Here is a 15329-nt window from a genome sequence, read left to right as displayed (position 1 = left end):
TTTTGTAAGCAACCCAAGCTGCAACATGAGTCCAAAGCTGAATAATCATAACATCAATATATTGATGACAGGTGGTCATACATTGTGCCAAGATATTTATAAATATTTAATCCACATATAACTTTATGAGTTTATATAATTATCAGCCCCATTTTTACAAATGAAGAAACAGAGGCAGAAAATGGTTAAGGAATTTGTTCATGGTCCACAGAGCTAGTAAATGCCAACCAAGAATGACAGTGTATTAGTTTACTAGGGCTGCTAGAACAAAAGTACCATAAACATGGTGACTTAAGCCACAAAATCATATGATCTTCCAGTTCTAAAAGCCAGAGGTCTGAAATCAGTTGTCAGCAGGGTTGGTTTCTTCTGAGGGCTGTGCAGGAAAAGTCTGATCTAGGCCCTCTCTCTTGGCTTGTCAGTAGCTGTCTCCTCTCTGTTTATTCATATTACCTTCTTTCCATGTGTGCCTGTGTACCATGTTGGATTAGAGTTCACCCTAATCTTCATTTAAATTTGATTATATCTACATACAAAGATATTTTTTATGGATCATAAAACAAGGTCTCATTCTGAGACATTGGGGATTAAGACCTCAACATAGGAATTTTGGGGGTAGGATGGGACACAATTCAACATACCAGATACACACCCAGCTGGCCAGGTTGGTAGGACTCCACATTTAAGCATTCGTCTTATAGCTTCCTGACATTACCTTCTTGCTTTCTGATAGGAACAACTGTTAAGACCTAGAGCATGACACTTGCTCTTCAAAATACAGACTTAGAGCCACTGAATAGAAATCTACCCTGTAAAAGTTCTTAAGCTGGAAAAGTGTTGCCTGAAAATGTTTGTTTAAGAGACTGGTTTCCAGCTTACTAGGCAATTTGGCATGGAGGACTTTTCTCATAAACATTTACAAATATTCTACTCTGAAATGAAGTTAATCAGTAAACTACACAACCTCTGGCCTCTCTCACTTCTTACCTAGTCTCATTTTCAGTTGCTGTGAATTAGCTAAGAATGGTAATGCAGTTTCAGGGGTTAGAAAATCCAATTCAAATTAGTCCTCCCCACAGCCATACACCGTCGGGATTTGTTACAGAAATGATAAACGTGAAGCCTGCTAAAGGTAGGATTCTGTTCACACGAGGTCCCAGGTTGAGATTTTGCAGCTGGACAGAGGAAATCTGTGGGTCTTTTGCTTGAGATTATAGCAGTAGATCTCTATCAGAGATGATTCAGTCACATCTAGAAGACGGGGGTAAAAGGTTGGGATGGGTGATTTTTATAGGGTTCTAAGCAGGTGAGTATCTTATTGAGACTAATTCTGTTTTCTCTAAAATTCTTTATAGGATATTAGGTTCAATTAGCACCATTCTTTCAAATTAGTACCATTCTTTTAAGTCAAGTGAAGTGTGAATGTTAATGTCAATGCACACTTGAAAAAAATTAAAGTACATTATTTAATGTTTTATTTTAAAATGGTTAGCCTAAGGTCTCAGTAGATCATGAAGTCTATTTAGTGACTAGTATTAAAAACTGGGACAGAACAGAGTAGAATAGTCTAGAAATAACAGTGTCCTTCAAGAATTAAATGTGTCATTTCATGGAAATTTTCAGTTATATATGTTTAAGTTTGTGCAGGTATCATGGTATAAAATGTATTTCAAACTAGGGGATGTGATAAAAAAAAACAATAAATATAAAATAAGAAACATGAATGTAATAAATTAGTTTCACAGTAGGTTTCTCCTAATAGTCTATGGCAAATCAGATAAGTAAAAATTTGAGCTATAAGACTTAGGCTATTTGTACTCTCTGAATTAAAATATACATTATAATTAAAGAGTGTATAATATAAATATTATTTAAACACTTTTCTCAAAGCAGAAACTCTCCTTTTAAAATCACCAAAAAGAAATTCTAATCATTTTTATGATAATTATAATTATGAATGTATTTTTGACCACAGACTTAGCAGCATACCATTTTGTTTAAATGGGATGTCTCAGAGTGATTGACACCATATTCAGAAATGGAATTAGTCAGAAGACTGGGAAAGCAAATTTTCTATTCCCTTCAATTTAACACACGTTTATTAAAAATTTACTATGTGTCAGACTTTGTGTCAGGTGCCAGAAACAATGGAAAGGGAATATAATCTGATATTTTCCCCTCAAAAGTTCAGAGACTAACCACGATAATAACAAAAATGTGCTGAATATATGCATCATGTTTGCACAGGCACCGTCACTTTATATTCTTTATGTTAGTGCATCCTTATTACCACCTTTGATGTAGGAGCTACATTATTCTAGCTTTATGGAGGAAGAAATAGAAGCTTAAAGAAGTTCAATGTCTTTCCCTAGTTCACACATCTAGGAAGCTGCAGGTGACTTGAATGCAGATTTTCCCACTCCTGGTACACTCTTAAGTAGTTTTCATACCACCTCAAGTTTAGCATGGAAGATAAGCCTTGAACAAATAAAAGTGTACGTGCTTTAGATAAGCACTATAGTAGAGGTGTGTACAGCGGGTAGGAGAGATTAATTCCACCTGAGGGAACTGGGACAGAACTCAGCAGAGGAGGTCATCAGCTGACAAAGCAGAGAGAGGCACCAACATCACAAAGGCCTGATGCCAGGATCAGCAAATAACTTCACAAATGAAGTTGTGCCGTCCAGCTAAGACACCATGGATTATAGGAAATGAAGGAAGGCAAAAAGGCAATTCTTCTGTTCACTTTGATTCAATAAACAGTCACTAGACATTTGCTATGGTCAGCATTGTGCCAGAGATTTAAAAAAAAAAAAAAAAAAAAAAAACCTAGATGGAATCTGGACTCTTTCTCGGGAATATCAGAAACTGAAGTCATGGGAAAATGCTGCTATTATTATTGTGAACCTGATTCTCCCACTTGGGTGCACAGTGGTTCTAGTCACAAACTTTTTATATGTCTGATATGACAATCATGAGCCACATGTGACTATTTAAATTTTATTTACTTAGAATTGAGTAGATTTAAAAATTTAATCCCTTCATATCACTAGCCACATCTTGAGTGTTCAGTATCCCCATGTGGTTAGTAGTCACCATATCCATAGGTATGGAACCCATCATCTCAGGAGGTTCCTTTGGATAATAGTCCTTTAGAGAGTCTATCAAAAGCTAGAAACCTATTCAGAATTCTGTTTTCCTTTTCAGGGATTCTCAGACTCTCCTGGAGTTTATCCATGTGTTCTTATTTAAAAACTCTTACCTAAACTTTCATGGAGATTTTCTGACTCCTTAAAATCCACCAAAAAAAAAAAAATCACATACCTTAAACTTGAATCACTTTACCTGCTTCCCCCCCACACCGATTTTCTTCTGTGTCACAAAATGTCTGTATTTGCTTTCTTAGTTCCTTGTCATTCCTATCCGTTAGCACACAAATGAGAGAAAGGCTAGATCCTTTTCTGTCTCATTCACCATTATGTCCTCAGAGCCTCACACAATGTCTGCCAGTAGCAAGTGTTCAATACACATTTATAATGAAAGAACTGTCTCATATTTGTGTCATCAAAACAGATTGTTTTAATAAGTATGAATTAGCTATCAATTAGCTATCATTAAAATAGGGATTTTTTCTAAGTTCTTTAGGAAACAGCTTGTCTTTTAGTGGTACTGGACTTATCAAACTTTTTTCCTTAACAACCGTATTTTTTATATCAGAACTTCCATCTAAGATAGCAGGACTGGGGATTAATGGTCCCATTTTATGGAAGAAATTGGATCTGCAAAGGGTAGGCAGTTGTTTAAGAACTCCATATAATAGTGGATATTGTTCTGGTCCATCCATTTTGGAATTTGTTGGCCATGTTGTTTCTTTGCTTGTAAGCTTTATGCATATTTACCTCTCTAGTTCGTGAGCACACAGTGAAATACTAGAAGTGGGTACACTTTGAGAATAGAAACATTATTTACTATTATTATGTACCATTCTCATATTTTTGCCACTTTATTGTTTGGCATCATATTATCTATATCTTTGTAAAATATCCTATGTTAATTTAGATGATTCCAGAGATCAATATGACATCAATATTGTCTGGCCTGAGTTGAATCTCTATTATGTTTCTTGATTATGGACATATTTGTTTTGTTGAAATAATGCTCAGAGATCTTAAATTGTTTGAGAGGAGAAAAAAAATTGTCCATTTCCTTGGATTGTACAGAATCCAGATTCCTTCAGTAATTGGTTGTTTTACTATGGGTGAATTGCTTAACCTTGTATTGGAGAGAACCTGGGCTGTAGGGGAAGAATTAAGGGAATATGTTGGAGAATAAAATCTAGGATGAGCAAAACTAATGCTTTTATTATTTTTTAAGTTCTTTTCCATCCTATTCACTCTGGAGATTTTAGTCACATTTGGTTATGAAATGGATCATGATTTTGCTTATATTTTATCTTTTTTTCTATAATCATTTCATATTTTTATTTTTCCATTTTTGTGGGTCCTAAGGCAAAGCAACATTACCAAAATTTTTCATCTGTCAGCTGTACTGATTTTTCTGCTGGCTTATGAGGATAAGTTGGGCATGAAAGAACGGAAATTGATTTTTTCACAGATACTGTATATTGTGTGCTGTTAGTCATTTCCTGGGTCATGGCAGAGCACATTCTTTTTGACAACATTTAATATGTATATACTCCACTTTGCCATTGTAGAAAAGTCTTGAATTCTGATGCTTATGAACTATTAGTCGTATGTTTATGAAGATTTTAGAATTAAGAAGAATTAGAACATCATCTAGCACAATCTTCTCTTTATAGATGAACAAATGGGGAGTAGGGTTGTAGTTCAGTGGTAGAGCACTTGCCTAGCAAGTGGGAGGCGCTGGGTTCAATCCTCAGCACCAATATAAATAAATAAAATAAAGGTATTGTGTCCATCTACAGATTAAAAAAAGAAGAAGAATAGAGAAGATGGAACATGGAAAATGCCTGGGGAGAGGCAGAGCCTCACAGGCTTAGTTGCAAGGTAGATGCAAACAGAGGCACTGAAAGGAGTAACAAACTCAAATAAGAGCGCAGAGGAAGAGAAAAGCTTTGCCTTTCATGCTTTTGAAACATCTTATATCTGAAATTCTCCCAGAGTGTGTTTCAGTGCAGGGGCTCTGAGGTCAGCTCCCAAAGTTCAAATCTCAGTTACTTAGGTAGGTAGGAGTAAAATTTCTTGACTTTAAAAAAAAAACTGTCAATGGATCTTTTATTTTATTTATTTGTTTATATGTGGTGCTGAGGATTGAACTCAGGCCTCACACATGCCAGGCAAACACCCTACCATTGAGCCACAACTCCAGCCCCCAAATGATTAATGTTTACAAATGGGTGTCACAAGTTATTTGTAAGTGGGCCATAATAATATTATCTACATCATGGGACTTTGTGGGAAAAGAGAGTATACAAATAAGTACCTGGTCTAGGAAGGACTTTATAAAATTTTCTGCCAACAATAGTAATAATATTAGGCATCTTTTGAGTACTTCAAAGAGCATTCTACCTATATAGAATTCGACCTATAAAATTGCCTATTTCAAATTCCAAAAATCATTAGAAAGCTTTTTTTTTTTTTAAGTTTGGCACAAACTTATTTGGTGGCAAAACTGCATCTAAATGGGCGTGAAAGTATTTATGGTTATTACTTATTCTACTTTATTTGACTATTCATGCATTACACTGTGGAAGATATTATATTTGACTCTTGGTTTGTCCCAGAGTGTTATATAAATATCACTGCATTCTATTCTGAAATCCAAAAAAAAAAAATTGAAATTCTAAAACATATGTGATCCCAAAAATGTGAATCTGTATTATCTCATTCAATGATCTATATAACCTTGGATATAGATATTTTCATTCCAATCTTGCAGCTATAAAAACTGAGCTTCATCAATACAAGAAATTTGCTTAAAGTGTCACTGTTCATAAGAGATGGGGCTGGGATTTTGGTTTAGGGTTATCTAACAATACTTTGATGAATCACACACATTTACATACTCTCTTATTTATTTATGTGTACTACATTTTGCATCTGCTTTTTAAAAAAATTTCATTGATTCTTTATATATATCAGTGAAATTCACTGTTACATATTCATACATATATGCACACAATATAATTTGATTTATTAAAATTTTTAGCATTTTTCAAAATTCAAATATTTTTATTTTCTAAAGAGCTATAATTTATGTTTATGGGAAATAGAGACATTTTTATAACCTGATAGTTTTTTGTTACCTAGTGGTTTTGTATATAAGTAGCCCATTGAATAATAATGATAATAGGAACAGTAATTATTATTCCTATTTTAGTGTCAGATATAATTTATTGAGTATTTCTTATGTGCCAAAATTAACAAAGTACTCAGCAAACATTCTCGTTTAATACTTACATCAATTCAACAAGAAAACAGACTTATTATGAAGAAAAAAACAGACTTAAAGATGTTAAAGACATCATCAACTGCACACAGATAGTGAGTAACAGAACAGGGATTTGAATCCAGATAGATTCCAAATACTGTTTTCTTATTTCTTTCCTTAGCTCCCCCTTTGTTTTATAGTAATTTAAATAACACATGTACATGGAAAAAAATCACAAATGGTAAAAAGATGGTATAATCTCCTACCCCAGAAAATAATGCAAAAATATCAGCTTCCACAGTCCCCATGACACTCCTAACAATTATGCTAAACTGCCTCTTTAATTTCTAGAGTAATGACATTAATTTGAGGTTTGTTGCTTTTATTCAGGTATGATAACAGAACAAGCATCAGGTCCACTGGGACAGAATCTAGATGTGGAGCCATATTCACAATACAACAATGTTCAGTTTCCCCAAGTTCAACCACAGATTTCCTCATCATCCTATTATTCCAACCTGGGTGTCTACCCCCAGCAGCCTGAAGAGTGGTATTCTCCTGGAATATATGAACTCAGACGAATGCCAGCTGAGACTCTGTACCAGGGAGAGACTGAGATGGCAGAGATGCCTGTAACAAAGAAGCCCCGAATGGGTACATCTGCAGGGAGAATTAAAGGGGATGAGCTTTGTGTTGTTTGTGGAGACAGAGCATCTGGATACCATTACAATGCACTGACCTGTGAGGGGTGCAAAGGTAAGCAGCTTGTGACTGGCAGTTTTCTCTTTGTTCAAGTTCTACTCTCTTGGCTATTGAAATCCCTTGAGCTGGATGCTTCCTTTTTTCTCAGATAACTTCCCGTTTTTCCATCTCTGCTTCTGCCTCCTCCTATCTTCTCTATCTTTATTGGACTGCCATTGATCTTTGGGAAAAGCACATTAGAGTATTTAGCTTAGATATAAATAATCTTTCCCATATTCACACCCTCACAGATGGTTAAAAGGAATTTTGACCAAGTTTAGGGAGTTGTGGGTTTTTTTTTTTTTTTTTTTTGCTGTTTATTTTTTAAGAAAAGAGAAACCGTTGAACTCATTTCTTTTAAAATTAAGATCAAGGGGAATGAGACTTCATTCAATAAATGTTTTAGCATACATTTTAAGGGGCAATTATTATTAAATCCTGTCTCCCTTTATGTATCTTTTCTTCCCCTCTCTATCTCTAGCAATCCCTATTTGATATTCAGGTCGATTTGGAGGGGATGGGGGGGTACTGGAGATTAAAGTATTTTCAGCATACTTTAGTTAACTGAGAAAGAAATTGAGGAAGAAAATGGGCAAAGAAGTAAGTAATAATAGCTTAAATTCAACAAATATTCCATTTAGATTATAGATCTGTGAAAGATGCTATAGAAGAATCTATAACAATCTATTCCAAAAGGATAAAATATATTAAATAAAAAAATGACTAAAAGACCCTTATGATTACTCTCCCAGTAAGGGCAATGATAATAAGTTTGTAAAATTTCAGAGGAAAAGAGAAAGTGAATTCATAGGTTCTTCTTTTTAGTTTTGTCTTTAATCATTCAGCAAATACTTTTAGAACATGTAGGTACTCTGCTAGCTTGCAGGATATTGAAAGCTGAATAAGAACTATCCTTTGAACAGAATCTATTGGATAATGTGCCAAACTGGGGTTTCCAGATGTTAATGATTGCTTCAAAAATAAACAGAGGATCCAGTCACATAAAAATAGAACAAGGACATTTTAAACCTTTGAAAGTTTAAATGATCAGATTACATTAAACCATAATAATTGCCCCTTAAAAACTGAGTGTGATTTTCTTAGAATTTTAAAGCACTGTTTTTAGTTTTGATAAAATGTACTAATTGTACTTGTTAATGAGGGTGTGATATTTCAAAACTTACATATGATGTATACTGATTAAATCCTGCCTCCCTTTATGTACCTTTTCTTCTCCTCTCTATCTCTAGCAATCCCTATTCTTATATTCAGGTCAATTTTGGGGGATGAGGGTACTAGAGATTGAACTCAGGGCCACTTGACCACTGAGCCACATCTCCAGCCCTATATTGTATTTTATTTAAAGACAGAATCTCACTGAGTTGGTTAGCACCTTGCTTTTACTGAGGCTGGCTTTGAACTTGTGATCCTCCTGCCTTAGCCTCCTGAACCACTGGGATTATAGGTGTGGCCACCACACTGGCCTTTTTTTTTTTTTTTTACTTCTACACGTGAGAAGAAACATGAAATTCTTGTCTTTTTGTGTCTAGCCTATTTAACTTAATATAATGTCCTCTATTCCCATCCATTTTGCAGCAAAAGACATTATTTCATTCTTCTTCATAGCTGAATAATATTTTACTATTATATATGGATATCATTATATCTCTATCTATCTATCTGTCTATCTATCTATCATCTATTTATCCCACATTTTAATTATCCATTCATCTGTTGATGAACACCTAAGACAACTCCATACCTTGGCTACTGTGGATAGTGAATAGTGCTTAAATAAACATGGGTATGTGGGTATCTTTTTTTTTTCTTTCAGGAAATGGTTTATTGAATCATTCAATTTCCTTATATGCTTTTATATCCAAGAAAGATAATGAGATTTTCTCATGTTTGAAAAACTGTTTTACAGAAATATGCTTATTTCATTTCTTTTGAACATATGACCCAACAGTGGGATAGCTGATAGATGTATTTTTAGTTTTTTGAGGAACTTCCATATTGTTCTCCGTAATGGTTATACTAATTTACATCCCCACTCACAGAGTTCCTTTTGTGACATACTCTTGCCAGTGATTTTTTGGTAATTGTCATTCTAACTAGGGTGAGATGATATCTATTGTAATTTCAGTTTGCATTTCCCTGATAGCTAATGATAGTGAACATTTTTTTATATGTCTTGCTATGTATATGTCTTCTTTTGAGAAGTGTTTATTCTGATCAGCTTGCCCATTTTTTAAATTGGGTTACTTGGTCATTCATCATGACCAAGTTGATATTGAAGGATGCAAGGATGGTTCAATGTAAATCAATGAAACACATCATATCAAGAGATTGAAGCGGGGAAATCATCCGATCATCTCAATAGAGACAGAAAAAGCATTTGATGAAACCCAACATTCCTTTAGGATAAAAACATGAGGTACATCTGGAGCTTTCTTGAAAGAAGATCTTTCTTGGATGCTTCTAGTGTTGACTCATATTGCTTTTATCAATTTCCTTGTGGTATTTTTTAATGTAATGAAAGATTTCTATATAACAAAAGAATGAATCCAAATTTTAAAAATTCAATATAAATAAAATTACAAAACCAAAAAAATAATAAAATTTATTTGTTAGTTACATGATTTTGGTCAGGAAAGAGAAGCCCATACAAGATATATGTGCCTGGTATAAAGTAAGTATGAAATAAATGAAATAATACCATAATGAAAATTTACATTCATTGCTGGTACTTAATTAGTCCTCCAATATAATATATCTCCACTTTGTAAAAGTACATCCCAAAGGTTTTTATAACATTTAATCCTTTCTTGCTTCAAATGATAAAAAGCAAATACTACTTCTCAGTCCCTAGATCTAGTGACAATTTTTTTGAATGGGCAGAGTTATGGAAACAGAGACCTGCCTACGTATGTGATGTTGAATTTAAAAAAAAAAAAAAAAAGGAGGTTGGAATAAATCTGGAAGGAATTGTTAGTTAGACAGCAAGCCAAAATATTTCCTGGTTTAAAATAAACAACAACAACAAAAACAACAACAACAACAACAAAACAAATAAAAAATAAACCAAATAAAAAAATTTAAAAAATAAACGTTTTCCAGGTTGTTTTGAGAAACCAACTGCTGACCCATGTATAAGACTTTGTAGTATCTCTAGTCAACTAGTGGTCAGGGCTGCTACTCTAGAAAGCAAAACTAGAACCAAAAAATGAAGCTTATAGGATGGCACATTTGTGGCTTATTTCAAGAATTAATTTTCTGATACTAACATGAGGGAATTTCAGCAATGAGATTGGCTTCCTGCCTCTGGTGATACCAAGTAACAAGCTCCTCAGTATTAGAATTCAAAAAGAGGTAGATGAAGAAGGAGCTGGAGTCCCCAACAGGAAATTTCTGCATTGCATGATAAATTGAATTATGTGGCTTCTGAGGTCCTTCTTCAAATACTTTAGCACCATCTCTTACACTATTCTAATTATTTCATGTCTGTGTGTCTTGTCTTCTGCAGTAGTTTGTAAATTTCATAAGTAGCCCAATCTTACTGAATGAAAGAGAATGACAGACAAGAGTTTCTAAACCTTCTCCCTGTTGACATTTCAGGCTGCCTAACTTTGCTGTGGGGAATGTTTTGTATGTTTAGCAGATACCAGTAGCAAGCCCCACTTGATGCCAGTGGCAAAGCCCAAATTTTACAAACATTGATAATGTTCTTAGGGAACAAAAATCTCACCAACTGTGAACCACTGAGATAGAAAGTACTATTATGCAGAGGTTCTCAAACTTCAGCTACCTCTGGAACGTTCTTTTTTCTTTGTTTTTGGTAGGGGGCAGTACTGGGGATTGAACTCATGGGTACTCGACCACTGAGCCACAACCTCAGCCCTATTTTGCATTTTATTTAGAGACAGGGTCTCACTGAGTTGCTTAGCACCTTGCTCTTGCTGAGGTTGGCTTTGAACTCTCCATCTTCCTGCCTCAGCCTCTGGAGCCACTGGGATTCAGGCATGCTCCACCATGCCCAGCTGGAGCTTTCTTGAAGGAGCTGTTTCTTGGGTGCTTCTAATGCTGACTCCTATTGCTTCTATAAAATTCCTTGTGCTATTGTGTTTTTTTCATATAATGAAAAGTTTCTATATAGCCAAAAACCAAAACCAAATTTACAAAATTAAATATCAAGGAAACTAGAAAAGCCAATAAAATGTGTTAGTTATGTGGTTTTGTTGCTCAAAATGTTACCTGTTGCACAGGGTTTTTTTTGAGTTTGGTGTGCCTGTACCACATGCCACATGAGGCTTCAATTCTCTACTTCATTTCTCCGTTCAAACAATTGGTTCATCCAAACCTTGTTTCATGCCGAGCTCCATTTGGCCATCCTTAAGCAGGGTCCTGTCATGCATCTTACATTTACCCCGGCCATTTTCTCATGACTTTTGATAATCAAGTCATACTTTTTGCTGTTAATGAAATCATTGGCACAAACAAAAATGAGGGCAATTAATTTGAATGTTAATATAAGATAGTCATTGAGATGATCTGGAGAATGTTATTATTAGTTTTTAAGACTGTCATAAGATAGAAATGTAAAAGTAATTTAATATGTGTGAAAGACTTAGAAAAAAGTGCGGCACATAGTCAAAACTCAATAAATGCCTTTTGTTGTTACTGTTATGGTCTTTGCATCTGTTTACACAGAAGGTAGTCGAAAGGTGGCTGTTTTCTGTTTGTATTTACAAAGGTTGATGCCCAACCCATTATCACTTGTTTCCTAAGGCACTATATTTGACATTGCTCAAATTACTAAAAGTCACTTTAATTTGTTTGTGTAGACTTGTGCTATTCACAATCTGGTTCCTGGTCCAGCCATATCAGCATCACCTGGGAATTTCTAAGAGATGGTAATGTGGGGGTCCTACTCCAGGCCTACAGAATCAGAATTTCTAGGAATGAGACCCAATGCTTTTGTTTAAGAACCATTCATTCGAAAGTTTGAAACTACTGATGTAAATTATTCTAAAAAGGCACTTGATGAAACTCATTTGGCCACGCAGCTTGGTTGAGTGTTCTGATTGTGAAATCCACAAGGAAAGGAACAGAAAAGAGGAGGAATGCTCCTTTCCAATAAGACAGTTTGTAGATAAAAATGCAGACTAGAAACCTGGACTAGAACGTCTAACCTAAGTCCTATTTCTTGCCTGGGGCGGTGGGGAGAGAACATGTGTAATTTATTCTGAAAGTCTGATTTGAAAGAGAATTCCCAATAGAACCTACAAATTTCTGTGCCAATTGCTGATAACTTGCTAATTCTATTAGATCTTTGTAATTGGTAAGTCAGTATTATTGTACCCATACAAAGGAGAGAAATAAGGCTATCATATCAAAAGAAGCTGAGATTGAGAAAGGCCAGTGCTAATGATTTATGAGATGTATGTAACTAGACTTCAACAGTAAAACTCACTCATTCTCATGCCTTTTGCCAATTATAATTATAAAAGAGGAAATTGAAGTGTAAGAAGTTAATCAACTTACCCAAGGCTTCAGAGCTCATAAAGGGGTAGAGCTTCAAAACTACAGCTCTTAACTCCAACTCTAGAAACTGTAAAATTGACCACTAGCCTCTTCATTGCTTTCCCACTAAGTGTTCAATCTATTCTTGAGCTATTAGCTCAGGGTTAAGACTGACAACTTCAGTGGCCAAAGGAAGAAAGTCAAGTGCTCCATTTAGGTTTTAAACTATCAGTGTTTTATAAGCATAGGGAATAAACCCCTAGAGTCAGTATCATCTTCTAAGAAGGGAACACTGCAGTGACACTTGGTTCTTCTGAGAATTCTGGGGCATGGCATCATGATCATAGCCAGACTAGTGGGACAGGCCAACCCTAGGAAACACCCACCTTAGAGGCAGGCAGGGGAAGAGAAGTCCATATAAGGATAGAAGTTGGAGATAGGAGGCTATCAGGAAAGTACAGGAATTTAGGAGACAAGGGACAGAGAAAGTGGTCAGAGGAGAACAGATCTTTGGAAAAATTTAGGAAGGAGAAGCTAGACTTGGACATTTTTTTTTTTAACAGCTGAGTACGATAGAGCTTTTTCATTGATTTCGATTTGAGACTTTGCCCCCGTGGTGTCAACAAAAGGACGGGTGTCAAGGGAGGAACCAGAGGGAGCCAGGGAAGGCCATGTCCTAGGCCAGAAGTTGTTTTGTTTTTTGGGCTTTGCACCAGAGCAGTCTCTGTTGCAACTACTCAACTCTTGCCTGTGTAGCACAAAGGCAACCATATCAAGGATGGTCATGGTTGTGTTCCCACAAACCTGACTTTCAAAAATAAGCAGGAAAGTAAAAAACAGAGTCAGCGGTCTGTAGTTTGCTGACCCCTGTTCTTGAGCAATGACTCTTGAGGGTCAGTACCAGGACTAACTGAAAGCTTATATCGTGGAAGAGCACAACATTCAATGCACCGACTGTATGTGCAAGAAATGCAGCCCTGTTTTGAATGATTGGATTTGATTGCATTTCAAGCCCTGGAGGAAATTTTATTTTATTCAATTAAGAATTTAATATCACAGGGTTTTTGTGAGGATTAAATCAGATTATTAATATTATTCCCCTCACTCCTACCAAATTTCTCTGGGTTTTTGTCTAAGTACTAGGTTTAACATAGAGCAGTGGGAATGGAGTTCTGGTCCTTAGTGCTGTTGACATAGTCTGACATCTGGTCTGCTCTTCAGTTACCAAAAGGAAAGTCCTCTGTGGCACCATCCTGGGGTCCTGAGCACACTCCTCCTTCGTGTCTGGTCATGTCTGTCTGCTTCTTTTAGCTTGGGGGTAGGTTCCTGAAGCTGCTCCCTTGTTGTGCTAGGACCCCTGGTTGTCTGGAGAAAGCATGCAGCTATTTCGTGTGTTCTCTGCCATGCGGGGCTCAGGGAACCCAAGGGCCTTCCCAGCCCTACCAAGGAAAGGGCACTTTGGTTTTAGGAACCCAAATAATATGGAGTTTCTATCAGCTATCAACTCACCCCTAGGATTTTAGGGTACCAGAGGGACAGAGTTCAGGGCCTTTCCAGGTCTAGCATGGCTTAGCTCTTGTAATTTTCTCTTTGATTGATTGCACCACTCAAAATGGGGGAAATTTCATCTAGTATTTGGGAATCAAGGGCTTAGGCTTTGCAGACTGAAGAGTTAAAAATAGGCTTCTTTGTGGTCTTTTATGTTCTCTTCAGAAACAAATAAAGTTTGTCTTAGTTTAGCAAATAAGGAAGGGAGAAGGGGAGGCAAGGAAAACCAGAGGGTGAGCCCAGAATAGGGTAGAGTGTGAGTGAAAGATCCAGGGCCCTGTGCCAGGCATGTCTCACAGCTTAGGCGACTTTGTTCCCACCCTACATCCACATCCCTTGGATATCTGTGCACACCAGACACAAAGCAAATTTCACTCTATAGTGTTTCAGCAAAGGGAGCGTGGCTTTGGGGACTGACCAGCCTGCATTGAATCACGTTTTTCATTTCTTGGCAGCATAAGCAAATTAATATGTCAGTTAGAGTTTGGTGAAATAAATCAGAAACCACTATTTCAAACAGAAAGGAATTAATACAGGAGAAATTAGAAGGGCCAGAAAGAGGTTGTATGCCGAGGAAGGTGCTCAGAGTCACACTGCAACACTGCTTTGCCACAGTGAAGAAGACAGGGACCTAGGAAGCCATAACAAGAATGGTTGACCACAGGAATTCACCACCCAGCTGCCACCTAGGGATTGTGAAGCTGCCTTCACTGCAATTTCTGGCTCCAGAGCTATGACTTGTCTGCTGAGTCTGCTTCTACGTACAAACAGCAAGTGCCCTGTGCCCTGTCTCTCAGCACCCTTAACTGACAAGCAAGATGCTGCCATGGCAAAATTCCAGGCTGTTCATGGAGACAATAGAAGCAAAAGAAGCATGGCTCTAGCCTCACTTCTGGTTTTCAGTGTCTTTCAAAGGCATCTTTATGGGAGAAGTGAAATCATACCCACCACATTAGGGGCAAGGGTGTCTGAGAAAGGTGGTGCTCCCCTTTCCTGCCTCTATAGTATAGACTGACAGTAGGAAGGAGGGTACAGGGAATATCAAGCTAGCCAGTCCCTATTCAATGCCATACTTTCCCTCTGTGAACCTCAAATCAGCAAAATGG

At 36.5% G+C, this 15329-nt stretch overlaps 1 protein-coding gene across 5 annotated transcripts in view; it reads left to right on the top strand.

Moving 5' to 3' along the window:
* Nr1h4 (nuclear receptor subfamily 1 group H member 4) overlaps positions 1 to 15329 on the top strand; it is a 74463-nt gene that overhangs the window by 23528 nt on the left and 35606 nt on the right. For 3 of the 5 annotated variants that reach the window (XM_040279464.2, XM_040279458.2, XM_040279472.2), the window contains exon 4: positions 6802 to 7167. In XM_040279464.2, the coding sequence (XP_040135398.2) occupies positions 6802 to 7167 (366 nt within the window). Of the gene's footprint in view, positions 1 to 982; positions 1133 to 6801; positions 7168 to 15329 lie in introns of those variants that run through there. The other 2 variants (XM_005322372.4, XM_005322371.4) reach the window with 1 other exon arrangement.

This window comes from Ictidomys tridecemlineatus, chromosome 6 (assembly GCF_052094955.1).
Source record: "Ictidomys tridecemlineatus isolate mIctTri1 chromosome 6, mIctTri1.hap1, whole genome shotgun sequence".
In the NCBI taxonomy this organism is placed as follows: Eukaryota; Metazoa; Chordata; class Mammalia; order Rodentia; family Sciuridae; genus Ictidomys; species Ictidomys tridecemlineatus.
This window is presented reverse-complemented; position numbering and strand designations above follow the sequence as displayed.